The sequence below is a fragment of the Hippopotamus amphibius genome, chromosome 7 (genome assembly GCF_030028045.1).
Source record: "Hippopotamus amphibius kiboko isolate mHipAmp2 chromosome 7, mHipAmp2.hap2, whole genome shotgun sequence".
In the NCBI taxonomy this organism is placed as follows: domain Eukaryota; kingdom Metazoa; phylum Chordata; class Mammalia; order Artiodactyla; family Hippopotamidae; genus Hippopotamus; species Hippopotamus amphibius.
The window spans coordinates 76,012,021-76,027,088 of NC_080192.1; the positions used below are offsets into that span (position 1 = coordinate 76,012,021).

The window sequence follows — 15,068 nt, forward strand, 5'->3', positions numbered from 1 at the left end:
ATCTCTGCATGAGGATTTCAGGCTCTTGGGTCATTGCCAGAGCAAAGAAGCTGTGTGCAGGCACACAGCAGAGACGCAGGGTGTCAGAAGCTGCCAACAGACCCACGAGAGATACTTGTCCTCACTCACTTCCCTGTTGATCTACCAAATCCTGGAATATACTCCCCATGTCTATTCTCCTGTCTCGAGTGTGTGATCTTAGATCCTATGAGAGGATGAAGCTGTCTTCATGCTAAACTTGGGCACCAGTACAGCTGGAAAACTAGTAACTGCTGCTCAGTGGAGCCTATTTAAGATGTCTTACATAAGGTAACATCTAATACCAGGAAGAGAAAGACACAGAATGCATTTTCTGGAAGAGCAGTATTAGTTGTCTAATTAGGAATCTGGAGAACATTTTCTTTCCCATCAGCGTTTTTCCTGTTTCTCAGGTGACTGGGAGAAATTTACAAAATTCCTCAGTCTTTACCTCCCATGAGGTACTTTAGAAAATCAGGGACTTTGTGATGAAGGGACTAAGAGAGTCATGGTGGACTTTTTGGGCCCTCTTGGGGGAGGGATGTTGCTGAAGTAGACTGGGCTCAGCTCCCACCCTGGCCGTCTCCTAACTCCCAGCGTGGACCCTCTGCCACCCTGTCCCCACCTGCCTCCTTGGGCACAGTCTGCCCCCTGCTGCTACAGGTTGGGCGTTCCAAGCAGCTGGGAGCTGACCCTCAGTCCACCTCTCTCTGAGCCAGGTAGGTTTAAGCCCCAGGTTTGAAGTCGAGGTGAGGTAATTGACTATTTACCTTAAGCTAACAGACAGGTGAGGGTGATTAGAGGCTCATGAATCCTAAAGAGCTGGTGATATCTGTTTATCCCTTAAAACACAATACCTTTGCTGGGGTTTCTGCCCCAGTTATCTGTGGAGACAATCACTTAGGGTGTTTTTAGGGGCAGGTTTAGATGATATGTGTTCCTGGCTCTCCCTATGGTTTTACTTCATGAGATTTATGTACAAACATAAGTGTAAGTCATCTTGTTTAAGCTCAAGCATGAAGTCAACTGCATAATCTGCCTTTTCACAAGTGAGGAAACAACTTAAACCACTCGCCTGCGGTTACAGAACTCATTAGTGGCAGGGGAGATCCTTAGAGCAGTGTGGTTAAGGGTGGGACCCGTGGACGGAGTCAATATCTTTAAATTAAGCAGGGACCACTTTGGCATTGTCTCCTACCTGGGTGAGGTATGCATCTCCCAGATCCCTGGTTTAAGGTTGGGGTGTGTGTGTGTGTGTGTGTGTGTGTGTGTTATGTGTGTGTGTGTGTTGTGTGTGTGTGTGTGTGTGTGTGTGTGTTATGCATCTCCCAGATCCCTGGTTTAAGGTTGGGGTGTGTGTGTGTGTGTGTGTGTGTGTGTTATGCATCTCCCAGATCCCTGGTTTAAGGTTGGGGTGTGTGTGTGTGTGTGTGTGTGTGTGTGCGCTGGCTGTGTGAAGTCAGGATAGCCTCACCTCCCCAGGTGTGTGTGTCCCTGAGGTGAGACCAGAGGATGAACCAGCTGGGAATATGCTTCTTACTTGCAGCCTCAGACTGAGGATGCCTGCGTTTGCATTGTAGAATTCTGGCACCACCGTAGGGAATTGCTAATAAACTTCCTGGCCCCCGCGGCTGTACCAACACTTCATTCCTGGACTTGAAAATAGCTGCTCCTGACCTGTATAATGTATTCCTGGGCTCAGAGGAAGCTCTTCTCCAAATCCTCCATCCATATTCTTCCCATGTAAAGCCTGAGACTTCTTGGCACCAGGCCTTGAACATCTCACTTCCTGACTTTGGCCCCTACACATCCTGCTGCTCTTCTTTCTGCCCATTTATTTTTTTTTAAAGACGCAGTTTTATGGAGACTATATTGCCAGTGAGTCTGGTTTGAGGCTAGGGTGTGTCAGGGAAATAAACTGTTGGTATCACTGTTTTGCAGGTTGAATCCATTTACTACTTTGTAGTGGGGGACATTCCAGAGGAATCCAAGGAGCTTCTCCTTCAGAGGGCTTTAGAGATCCCACACCCTGTCTGCACAGTGTCCTTCAATGCCAGAGGAGAGAGCACGATAGCTTTCTTAAAGGATCTGAGTGCCAAGACCGGCAGCAGGTAGGCAGAAAATGTGCCCTGGGGAGACAGCAAGTGAGCTGCATGCTTGCACGAAATCAACGGAGTCTCTTGATTCCTAGTGGTTTTCCTGACCAATCGGTTGCTGTGTTCTGTTCCTCTTTCCAGTAGTCTTTAGTCTCCATTCACCTTTGCTTCTCTACCTTGTATTAACCCTGCCTTTGTTGTTGTTGTTGATGCTTTGACATCTTGGGGCTTTGCCGACCTTGGAGAGACTGCCCCTCCCAGGTTAACTGATTCCTAGAGACAGTAAAAGACTCACCTGGGAGGGAGTGTACAGACTAACCAATCCAGAACCCACGCTCTTAATCCGGGCTCTCATACCCTAAGCACTATCCCCTGCCCCAGTCACCCAGGGCCGGGTACCAGACAGCTCAGAACAGCCCCTACACTCCAGCACCTGCTGAAATGATTCAAACTAGCCTGATTCCTCTGCCTCACCCATTCCTTCCTGCAGAATCCACAAGAAAGTTTTGCCCATGTTTCCTCATTGTTCCCTCTGCTTCCTGACCAACCCCAGGGCTTCCCTGAGTGGCCCTGCATGGTGTGGCATGGCCCCATCTCTTTGGAACAATATTGGTCAGTTCCGGCTGCCACAATAAAACACCACAAACTGGGTGGCTTATATGACAGATATTTATTTCTCACAATTCTGAAGGCTGGGAAGTCCAAGATCAAGGTGCTAGCAAATTCAGTTTCTAGTGAGAGCTCTCTTTCTGTCTCATAGGCAGCTGCCCTCTTGCTCTGTCCTTCCATCCTTCCATGGGGGGACAGAGAAAGACAGACAGACAGACAGACAGACAGACAAGGCATGTAAGCTCTTTGGTGTCTCTTTTTAAAAGTATACTAATCCTATTGGATCAGGGCCCCATCCTTATGACATCATTTAACCTTAATTACCATCTTATAAGCCCTATCTCCAAATTTTAATACAATCACATTGGGGATTAAGGCTTCAACATATGGATTTGGGGAGCTGGGGGTGGGGCTCAATTCAGTCCATAACAGAAACTGTGATTAGCAAACTATCTTTTCATTGGCAATTGTCTCCTGATCTATTGGCCTCTCTATACCTGAATAATAACAATATTTGCATTTTAACTTCCCCTGCCCCCCATCTGTGTGTATGAGAGTTTGGGTCTCTTGTGGAGAGAGACCAGCTACTTAGGTGGTTTACAAAGAGAATGACTGAGTCCTTTCCTAAGTCATCCTGTCTAAAATGGGTAAAATGCCTGCTCTTGAGCATTTGTTCTAAAATTTAGTTGCTTATCATATTGGCCTCAGGAGACCTGGGCTTCACCTTGCAGGCTGATTCTGTGCAGTAGAGGGGACACTGGGAATATTCAGTCAGGCTTTCACTTTGCATAGCCTTTCGCTACCTGGGAATCTTGATTAAAATGCAGATATCTTGACCACAGTGCCAGAGATTCTAATTTTCAGGGTCTAAGGAGGAGCAGGAATATGAATTTTTAACAGGACGCTGGTGATTCTGAAGACCACTGCTCTGGCTGCTCATAAAGCGCTTTGAAATCTTTTAACAGCAGATGCTTGGCTTCAATTCTGGGCTCCTAAACCCCCCAAATCACAAAAGGGGCTCACTGCCCCACTTTTGCTAGTGGAGAGAGAAAAACCCAGCTGGCAGGGCCACCTTTCTTGCTGGTCCTCTTCTCAGCTCATATGGGGCACTTTCTCTGGGCAGGTGGGAGGCCAGGGAGTAATTTAACATGGGAGAAGCAGCAGTTCAGCTCCTGACTTTCAGGTCATGCCCCATGGAGTGCGGGTTCTGCAGAAAAGGACAGAGTATAGCCAGGCCCTCCCGTCCCTGCTGTGGCCCTGGAAAGTGAGGCCAACCCATGACCAGCAGTGCCCCTGCTTGCTTCACTGCCTGCCAGCTGCCCCCCCTCCTCTGGGGGGTCCTGGATGGTCTCAGTGCACCTTCTGCTAAGCCCCAGCTGAAAAGCAGTTATCTAACTGTAAAGGGCGTGTCCCGAGCATCTCAGCTTTCAGGGAGGCTGGACTTTGGGTGCCCTGGTGCCCAAGGCTGTGTCGGGGCAGAGCCATCAGCTCTCAGGCACAGTGCTGTATTCTTTAGACTCTCCAAAGAGCCTGTCTTAATGGTGATTTGCTTTCTGCACAAGCGAGGCTGTATTAGCCAGAAGAAATATCTGCCCTGTTCTCTTTACTAATCTGGAGAACAGATCAGAGAGTAGAGTCGTGGGCAAAGGCCTTGGCACTCAGGGTGTGAGGCCTGTCAGGACAAACCTCGATCATCCCCCATCTGTTCTGCAAGGAGGCTGTGGTAAGACAGGTTGGGACCTAGGACCTGGGACCCTTTACTGCAGTGCTTGCACCTGGACAAATGTCTCCCTGAGCAACAGATACAAAGCAACTATAAGGGACTAAAAATAACTGCAGGCATGCTCAGTCAGGGCAATTATGAACAAAAAGACGCCAAAAGGCCGCAAACCAACTGGCACTTCTGAAGGGCTGGGAGCAAAAGCAAGGAACCGCGCATGATCCCTGCACACAGCATCACCACGGGCGTGGGCAGACCACCTAAGCCACCCCTCCAGCCTGACCCACTAATCCTTCTCTGCCCTCCACCCTCACTCTTAAGGTACCAGCTCTCCCCACTCAGGGAGTGAGCAAGGACACCCATTACTTGTTTTCGCTCCCTTGTTCTGTGTCTGGTCTTGTATCAGTTTCTGTTGATTAAAGAGTCTGAGAACCCAGGTTGGTAACAATGAGACAAAGGAAACTGGCCATTTCTGCTCTGGAGGAAGCCTCTGCAGGAGGTAAACATGACCAGATTAGAAGTCCATTGGCCTCATGAGGAATGAGGCTGGCTTGTTCATTGTCAAGTCATTGTCCCAGTGTCACCTGAAACCCTTTAGAAATAAACAGGACTGAGGCTTTCCATGGCCCAGGTGAGGCTCCCAGACCTCTTCCTCCATCTGCCCATCCTTCTGTCCATCCCAGCCTGTTTCAGGATTCTTTTTGTGTCGTGTGAATGGCGACAGGCAGGGATGGAGCTCTTGACAGGCTGGAGGAGTGTTACTCAGAGATCTCTGCTGTCTGAAAGTTTTCTGCTTTTACTGACGTTTTGGATCCCAGACAACTGGCTGTGAGGGTACGATTTAGCCCATCATCACCTGGTACACTACACTAGCACTTAAAAAAATTTTTGTATTGGAGTATAGTTGATTTACAATGGTGTGTTAGTTTCAGGTGTACAGCAAAGTGAGTCAATTATATATATATATAATATATATATATTCTTTTTTTATTCTTTCCCACTATAGATTATTATAAGATATTGAGTATAGTTCCCTGTGCTATACAGTAGGTCCTTGTTAGTTATCTATTTTATATACAGTTGTGTATATATTTTAATCCCAAACTCCTAGTTTATCCCTCCCTACCCTTTCCCCTTTGGTAGTTGTAAGTTTGTTTTCTATGTCTGTGAGTCTATTTCTGTTTTGTAAATAAGATCATTTGTATTTTTTTTAGATTCCACATGTAAGTGATATCATATGGTATTTGTCTTTGTGTGGCTTACTGCACTTAGTATGATAATCTCTAGGTCCATCCATGTTGCTGCAAATGGCATTATTTCATTCTTTTTTATGGCTGAGTAATATTCCATTCTATATAAGTACCACATATTCTTTATCCATTCATCTGTCGATGGACATTTAGGTTGCTTCCATGTCTTGGCTATTGTGAATAATGCTGCTATGAAGATTGGTACATGAGCGCTTTTTGAGCTTCAATCTGCACATAAATGCCCCTGGGGATCTTGTTAAAGTGCATATTCTGACTCAGCAGATCTGGGTGGGGCCCGGAAATGTGCATCTCTAGCCAGCTCCCAAGTGCTGCTGCTGCCCCTGGGACTGCACTTTGTGGGGTCAGTCCTTAAAAACTTGCCCATACTGAATTCTTTTCATTAGCGCTTATGCTCAAGTTCTGGGGCAGAGTGTGTTTGCCAGTTAAAGTTGACTGAAGCCCAACAGCCGTGGGCAGGTGAGCCAATGGCGCCTGTTGTCACCAGCTTTCAACACTGAACCTGCAGGGCTGTGGGCACTGTTGGGCCCCTCATTAGCCTCTTGGCTTGTCACAACTGTGTTGACACGATTGCGCCCTGGGAACAAAAGAATAAATCTAAGCACAGGGTATCATTTTTCCAGGGTCGATAAATACCATTTGGTTGAGCTAAATATCCTCTAATGAACAGATGAGTCATCAGTTAAAATCCCAGCGGCTCCTCAGTTCTCTTTTGTCTTCCTCCTTGCTGTCTTTTTTTGTGGGAAAGGTACAAGGACAAGCAGTGAAGATGCTTAGCACCACAGAAGAGCAAGTTCACAGTCTTGGGAGAATGAATAGACATGTGCAGGTACCACTCACTAGCCTAATGTGGTAAATCTCTTCCTGTTTCAGATTCCATGCATTTGCAGAGAGAACAGAGTGTGTGGAATTTCCTGCCTTCCCCATTAAGGATGGTGACGGTGTAATTACTTGGAATTCAAGGAAACTGAAAGGAAAACTCCCTCCAGGTACCTGGGATCAAAAAGAAACAGTGAAATTTATGTCTTAATAACTTCAGATGATCCCTAGCCTTAGGAAATAAAGCGCTAGGGAGGGACTAACGGTATCTTTTGTATTATTCATGTGGTACAAGGGCAGAGTTCATGGATGTTAATGGGGAATCTGGCAGCCTGGTAACCAGGCATAAGTGTATTTACCTGGGACAGTGGCCTCCATGAGACGTTTCCTAACTTGGGAAGCTTCTGGAGACACAGCCCCAGGCATGTCAGCACACTCTTAGTTCTTGGCAAGGCAGAGCTGCTCTGCTGCCCAGGTTGGCTGGAAGCTGTAGTGAGGATGCCTGCACTTCTTGTGGGTTTTATGCTGCCTCCCCAACAGGGATAGTGATGCTTCTAGATGCACACGCAGGATGGACCTACCTCTCTTGAGGGCCAAGGACACATAGGAACCTCTGTGGAGGCTGAATGAACTTCCCCTTTCATTCAAAGGATGTGATCAGAGAGTTTAACAGGCATAGAGAACAAGGTCAGGAAATAAGTGAGAAGTAGTACTGTGATTTGGGAAGGCATTACTAGAAGGTTCCTCAGAAAGCAGAAGATGGGAGTTTCTTTGGGGAGCTGATGACATTGTCAAGTGCCAAATACACTGAGTAAACGCCTCCGAGAAGAGCAGCGAAGGCAGCTCCTGTGGGATCATGACATGACGCAGCGCAGGGAGGGTTAGAAGTCTGAGGAAGCTCATCCCCACCTCCACCTTCCTGCTCATTTGTAATAACAGAAAGATTTCTAGCTTCAAACAAGGCAGGAACTACTCTTTGGTGGTAGTTTGGGGCTGGGGAAGAAGGTTCAGGGTACACGTGCTTGCAAGTTTCCTCTGTTTATAGAGCAGTGTTGCAAAGGCTCCTGGGGGAGAAGGGCCCTGGAACTGGGTAGGAGGCACTTGCATTCCCCGGCTAGGGGGTCAGGTGGAGACCAAAGCAGGGGGTGAAATCACAGAGTGTGTCCTTGATACACAGTTTGTGGATTCAGATTCTTAGTGCCCCAAAGCAGAGCAGGGGAGAGGTTCCAGTCAAGCTCATCAGGGCCGCTGCTTTAGGTAACTTACACATTTGCTCTGATGGTGAGGTGGACCTCTCCAGGGAATTTGAGAAAATGTCAATTGATAAGTAAGATTGAGGCTAATCCAAGAAGAAAATTAATTTAGGATGTATGCCATACCTTTGAAAGTAATTTACAAGGTTAAGCCTCGTGGGCAATGAATCAATCAAGGTAAAGAATGTGAGATGTCACCAGCTCCCCCAGGCGTGCCAGTGACCGTAAATGGGGTTTAATTTGGGCCTATGTGTTCCTTGGCAGCTTAGTTATAGAGCGAAGCATGTCTGGCTGCATAGCTTACATTTTGAGCAGCTACCATCTTTCCAACCCCTGTGAAGCATACCAATCAAATTACAGATAAAGACATTCTTCTTAGAATAAAGTGCTTGGAGTGTGGCCTGCCATTCTAATGCCATTTCAGCGATCACATGTTCTGAATTTGGGGAGAGCGTCCCAGATCCTAACTATGCGATCTCATCTCCTCAGTCCATCACAATGTCCCAGAAATGCCAGCATTTCAGAGCCTACCTCTCCTGCTTAAAAACTGCCCGGAAATCCTTGAGACGATTTTCATTTGGAAAATGTGTAGTTTTCAACCTCACTCAGGCTCAGAGGCAGTTCTCCAGTCTTTCCCTGATCAGTTCCCCCTCCCTCTTTCTCTAGCATCTGTCTCAAGCATTTATCAGTGTGAATTTCCTCAGGCCCTCTCTAATTTGGGGAGGGAGGGTATCTCCTTGGGAGATAATTTTGCCTTCTGTTGTGTAGAAAAGGCAGACTATCAAGTGAGAGGCTGGAGGAGCATTGCTTAGAGAAGTGAACTGGCAACTGAAAGAAATGTCCTGCTGTTTTTGACTTTGAAGTTTCCAGATAATGGCTTTCAGAGTATGAGTTCCCATCACCCCATGCACTATATCAATGCAAAAAAACCTCTGTAGTCAAGAGAATAGTTTTAAAAACTGTTGTAAAATGTACATAACATAAAATTTATCATCTTAACCATTTTTTAAGTGTTAAGTACATTCCCTAAGTTCAGGAGTGTAAAGTACATTCTTTGTTGTACAACCCATCTCCAGAACTCTGTCTTGCAAAACTACAACTTTGTACCCACTAAAAAACTCCCCATTCCTCCCTCCCCACAGCCCTCCACATTTACCATCCTACTTTTTGTCTGTGAATCTGACTACTCTAGATACTCTATATAAGTGGAATCATACAGTATTTGTCATTTTGTGATGGCTTATTTTACTTAGCATAATGTTCTCAAGGGTTCATCCGTGTCATAGCAAGTGTCAGAATTTCCTTCCTTTCAAAGGCTGAATAATATTCCTTTGTGTGTGTGTGTGTGTGTGTGTGTACCATATTTTATTTATTCATTTATCCATCAGTGGTCACTTGGGTTGCTTCCACCTTTTGGCCATTATGAATAATGTTACTAAGAACACGTGTGTATAAATATCTCTTTGAGACCTTGCTTTCAATTCTTGTGGGTATATACTCCAAAGTGGAATTTCTGGATCATATATGGTAATTTTATTTTTAATTGTTTGAGGAATCTCCATGTTGTTTTCTAAAACTGTGCCATTTTACATTCTCACCAACAGTGCACAGTTTTTCACATCCTCGCCAACATTTGTTGTTTGCTGGGTTTTTTTCTCCCCTTTATTGGAGGTAGTAAGTAGGCCATCCTAGTGGATATGAAGTGGTAGCTCGTTGTGGTTTTGATTTGCATTTCCCTAATGATTAGTGATGCTGAGGATCTTTGCATGTGCTTGTCAAGAGAAATATTATAATGCAATGTTTTAAAAATTCAAAATTAATACAAAAAAATTCATGACAATCAAAATGTCACAATTAAAAATAAAAACAGACTCCAACAATGCTGTGTAAGGCATGTTGGAGCCGGAGGCAAAAGGAAAAATGTATACCTCTATAGACGTGTTTGAATTTATTATTTTTAATGATTAATTTGTTTCTAGGTTATTAAAGTAGTTAAAATACTGAAAACTTGAAACAGGTATATTTAAGTTACATTATTTTAAGTTTAAATATTTTGAGAGTATATTCTTAGCTCTTGCTAAAGTTTTGTATTTGTCAAACATACTTTCAAATCTATGTTTCTCTCACTTGCTGTCACTTACAACTCTCAACTGAAATGAAACAAAGGTAATGAAGTGCCTGTGTTTCCTCTTTGCCTCAAGCCCCAATATGGCTCTGCTTGGCATTGCTCGCTTGGTCCTCCCCCACCTTCTGCGCTCACCCCATCACCTTCGCATAGGCCCCCTACTGTCCAGCCCTGTCTAAATGTTTGCTGTCTCTTGAGGGCAACTTGCCCTCCTCTCACTTGAGCCCTCAAAGATGCCTCTTTGCTTGGTTTCCCCACTGTCTCTGTATACACGTTACCCTGCTGAGAAGTATGCCCTGACCCTCCTCTCCTCTCTGTTCTCTCAGACTGTTTATGAGGCATCTGCTGTGGCCAAGAGCCACAGACAGGACATCATCTTTGACTGGTAGTTTGGTCCAGAAACCATAGCAGGTAAGAATCTCTCTTCACAAACTCTGATATGAGTGTCAGATCCATTAAAAATTTCAGTCTTATTTTTTCACCACCTCACTCCCCTTTTCTTATACAATGGGGGAAAGTGAAGAGGCAACTTCTGTTTTTTCCCTTGCAATGGACATCCCCTGAACCCAGGAAGCATAGAATAATGACATGAGGAAAGTGCTTGTATGTGTGTGTGTGTGTGTGTGTGTGTGTGTGTGTGTGTGTGTGTTTGGGGGGTGCAACATCTCATACTGTCTCATGATATGATCTCAGCCATCCATGTCTCCTGAAGCAAATCTCTCTGTTTCTAGAAAGGAATAGCTTCTCACCTGTATGAGGGTGGGACTGGGTAACTGGCCCACACTGGGGTCTCAGGATGTTGGCAGCACTTGGCTGGGTGGGTCATAATCTTGGGCTCCCAGGAGTTGGGTTCGTGAACCTGGACACTGGGTGGACTTCTCACTTTTCCCTTCCAGGGATGACTTTCTGCTTTAGAGATTCTGCTTCCTCCTAGTGCAGGCTCCATCCCATGTAGGAATGCTCCGTCGCCTCAGATGGACTCCCCTCACTGGGTGGAACAGGATCTGTGGTTTAGATGTAAGAAGGAGGGATTTAATATGGCAGATGACGCTGACCTGAAGCTGTAGCTCTACACTTTTCCTCCTCATAGCCATCCTTCCCCTTGGCTTTCCACCCAGAGTTGGCTGGGTCACTGCTCCTGTTTACACCTGTGGGGCATAGATCAGGGAGGTGGCTGCTCTGTTGAGTAGCCAGCACCCTCTGTGTAGAGGTCCCTGCCTCTTTCTCTGTTTAACTACTCTCTTTGACTATTTCCTGGGGAGGGGGAAGGGTACCAACAGAACCTAGATTGCTGTGGGGCCAGAGTGGTGTTGCTACCTCTGGGCCACCTAGTCCTCTGAAGCTTGGCTTTCCTTCAATGAATGTGGGTTCTCTTCACAGTCTCTGTGAAATATTCTTCTCACTTATAAGCAAAATAAAACAGAGGCATGTTGTACTTCCTGAACTCCAGGCATTTTTCCTTGGGAAAGATTCCTCTCCAGGACTGGGCAACACTTTTCCCATTCTTGCTCTGGGTCTGGGCTCCCCCTCCCCGACAGTCTCCTGGCATGTGCTCCAAGCACCTCACTGACCGCAGGCTAAGGAGCAAGCCTGATGGGCAGGTAGCAGGGGTCTCCTTGTCTTGGCACCTGGCTTGTAGGGATCTGTAGACAGTGCTCCCTCCTGCCTATCTTCCTAAAGCCTTTAAGCGTGGTGTTACTGAATGCAGGTTCGTGTGCCCGATGCACAGTGAGGCCAAACAGTATTGAAATGTCAGAGTTCAGAGCAGAGAAAGGTTATTGCAGGGCCATGCAAGGAGATGGGTAGCTCATTCCCCCAACACCCAGAACTCTTTGAAAGGTTTCAGCAAAGCATTTTTAAAGGCAAAGTGAGGGAGGGGTGTGGCTAGTTGTTGCAGACTTCTTGGTGTCGGATTCCTTTGTTCTTGCAGCTATCCACATAGGTCAGGTCACGATGTTCTTGTAGACCTCCAACAAGACAAATATTATTCTCTGTTCTGCAATTTTTATCTCCATATGAATGGACTCTTAAAGGTCAGAGCCCTGAGAATAGGGTATCCTGTATACTTCAGGCTATAGGCAACATTCTTTTACAAAAGTTGCAGAGCCAGAATGACTAAGCACAGGCAACAAAGCACAAAGGGTTAACGTAAAAGGGACAGATCTAATATGGAGTCAGATTTTTTCTTCCCGTGTACAGTGGCAGCCAGGGCTTGGCTGCAGGGATGGTCTTCATCTGTCCTGTCTAGTAGAGCTTTGGCTGCTGCTGCTGCTTCTGCTGAAATAGTCCTTCTTTCCTCAGTGTCTGAAATAGTGGCCTGAAAGTCATCTTCTGCACCCCCCTATTTCTGGGGCTTCTTAGGGGGGTCAGGGAAACTGATCGTTTAAGCAAACTCCAACAAATGGCCTTTTTGCTGATTGCTTTGCGTCTGATCAGGACCTGAAAGTATTCTGTCATATTTTTTGAAATGCAGTCTCATCCCAGGCTACTGGTGTTCCCCAAGTCAGCAGGCCTTCCAAGAGGCCACACCCCTCTGCACTCCAGTTCCTCCTGGTTATGAACTGGCTCCGGTGTAATGGTTTGTGGAGGGACACTGCCCACTGTTCCTGGCAGGCTCAAGTGAGGCCCCTAAGTGGCAGATATGAATGTCTGGTCACAAAAACAAGCCCAAGGCCAGACATTTGCTTTGATTTATAGAATTCAGTTTAATTTTTGATTCCAGTGCCCTATCCCAATGGACTGGGGGAAAATTAACCCCAGTCATTCCCAGGGACTCCTCCTGAGCTTTTCCCACAGCTTGGAGATCTTAGGTAGTGCTAAGGCATCAGGAGGGTTCTCTAGTGACTGGACATCTCTTCCTGCAAACCAGCGTATAAATACCAGTTGTCCCTGTCTCACCGCCACTCCGGGTTGAGCAGTTCTCTGCTCTCATGCTGGCTTTGGATGTGGGAGTCGTTTGCAGACTCTGCCCCACTTCCATTCACCCTGAACCTTCCTTCCAAGGTGTTGCAAAGACACGGAGCCAGTTCCCACCTTCTCCTGGGCTGCTCTCCTCCTCCCCCACAAGCCAAGGGGAATCTCCTTCTAATTTGGGATAACTCGTCTCTACCTCCTGCTTCTTAAAGCTGCCTGCTATGTAAACCTCAGTGCCTCTCCTCAGTGGTTAGGCTTAAAAAGAAAAAGCCAGAATGTCTTACAGGCTGGTTTATCTTTCTGCTCTGCCTCCTTTGGGGCAAGGAGAATGGCTGCTTGAATGTAGAGTGGGGGAAGAGAAAATGTAGGAAGAACAGATTACCATCAAAAATACGATCCAACGACATGTATAAATACGACCTTTTTAGGAGTGAAACCCTAATCCTAGGATGGGTTTTCTGTGGAGGTGGATAATATAACTACTTTGTTTTTTGATTTTATAAAATAACGCTTAAGGAGTCAATGCTGGAGAATGGAAAATGGAGAGTTTGCGTGCTATCAAGTTGGTGATATGTAGCTTTGGAGCTGCTCTGTTCAATATGGGAGCCACTGACCACATGTGGCTACTAAGCACTAAAATGTGAGTCCAATTTGAGATGTGCTTTAAGTGTAAAGTATACCCTGGATTTCAAAGACTGAGTGAGGAAAAAAATGTAAATTATCACATGAATAGCTTTTAATATAGATTGTATGTCAAAATGATAGTATGAACATATGGGTTATATCAAATATATTAATAAAATTAAGTTCTTTCTAAGATGTGGCTACTAGAAAATTGGAAATTATATATGTAGTTCAGCTACTATTGAATTAGTATTGGATAGAGCTGCTCTAGAGCCACACTAGCTGCCCCGTCAGTTAAGTAGCTGTGTAATCTTGGGAAAGTCATTTAACCTTCCTGCTTCCTTTCCTCATCTATAAAATGGGAATAATAGATAGTTATTATTATTGTTATATTATATTATATTATATTATATTATATTATATTATATTAGTGGCATTAAATGATGAAGAGACAGAGGGGAATAAGGCACTGTCCTATGTTCAAGGAACTCAAATGCGATAAAATCAAGAGCCTGGGCTTTGAAGTCAGACCTGGGTTTGGATTTGTCACTTAGCTGTGTGATCTTGGTTAAGGTACTTAACTAATCTGAGCTTTAGCTTTCTTATTTATGAAAGGGGATGATGATGTTTACCTTATGGGTTGTTAGGTATATATGTATACGTGTGTATACGTGTATGTGTGTGTGTATACACTGTATAAGACACTGGGTGAACACACACGCGCACGCGCACACACACACACACACACAGTGTTTTATGTAGTACCTGGCACAAGGTTAACCAGTCAATAATGATAACTGCTGTTATTGCCATAACCATCATCATCCTGTGGGTTACCCTACTGTTATTACCACTACGTAAGCAACTTAAAGACTAAGTTTTTATTACCTTTACTTTTCTTCTGTTATCCCAATTCTCATGTTTGTTTTAGTTTTAGTTCTGCTATTAAGTACACTCAGTTCTCACTTCTAGTCCATCTGCTTTGGTTTCCCCAGCCATCCGTTGGTTGGCTAAAATTTGTCTTCTAGTAGTTTCCTCAAGGAGGGAATCAGAGGAAAAATATTCCCAGGGTTTCCAAATGTTCTTTTCTACATCTTTATATTTAAAGGACAACTTGGCTGGATAGAAAGCTCTTGGCTCACTTTTTGTTTGTCTTGTGTGTGTTACGGGTTGTGCCACAGTGTCTTCTCATAGTGTGTGCTGACGAGAAGAAATCCAAGGCCAGCTTGATTTTTTCCTTTTGTAAATGATTTTATCTTTTTGCCTGATTGCCCAAAAGTTTCTTTTATTCCACCAGCTTTATTGAGATATAATTGACATATAGAATTGTGAAAGTTTAAGGTGTACAATGTGTTGATGTAATACACATATATATTGTGAAATGATTATCACAATAAGCTTTATTAACATATCCATTACCTCACGTAATTACATTTTTTTGTGTGGTGAGAACATTCAATATCTATTCTCTTAGCAACCTTCAAGTTATAATACAGTATTGTTAAATATAGTCACCACACTGTACGTTAGATCCCCAGGACTTATTCATCTAATAACTGGAAGTTTATACCCTTTGACCAATTTCCCCCTATTTCTCCCACCCCCAGCCCCTTGCAACCATCA

General features: G+C 45.0%; 1 protein-coding gene across 1 annotated transcript in view; it reads left to right on the forward strand.

Annotated features, from left to right (window-relative positions):
• Positions 1-15,068, forward strand: part of VWA3B (von Willebrand factor A domain containing 3B) — a 205,871-nt gene that overhangs the window by 29,421 nt on the left and 161,382 nt on the right. Inside the window, exons 6-7 of the mRNA XM_057742507.1 lie at positions 1,960-2,129; positions 6,585-6,700. Of these exons, the coding sequence (XP_057598490.1) occupies positions 1,960-2,129; positions 6,585-6,700 (286 nt within the window). The remainder of the gene's footprint in view (positions 1-1,959; positions 2,130-6,584; positions 6,701-15,068) is intronic.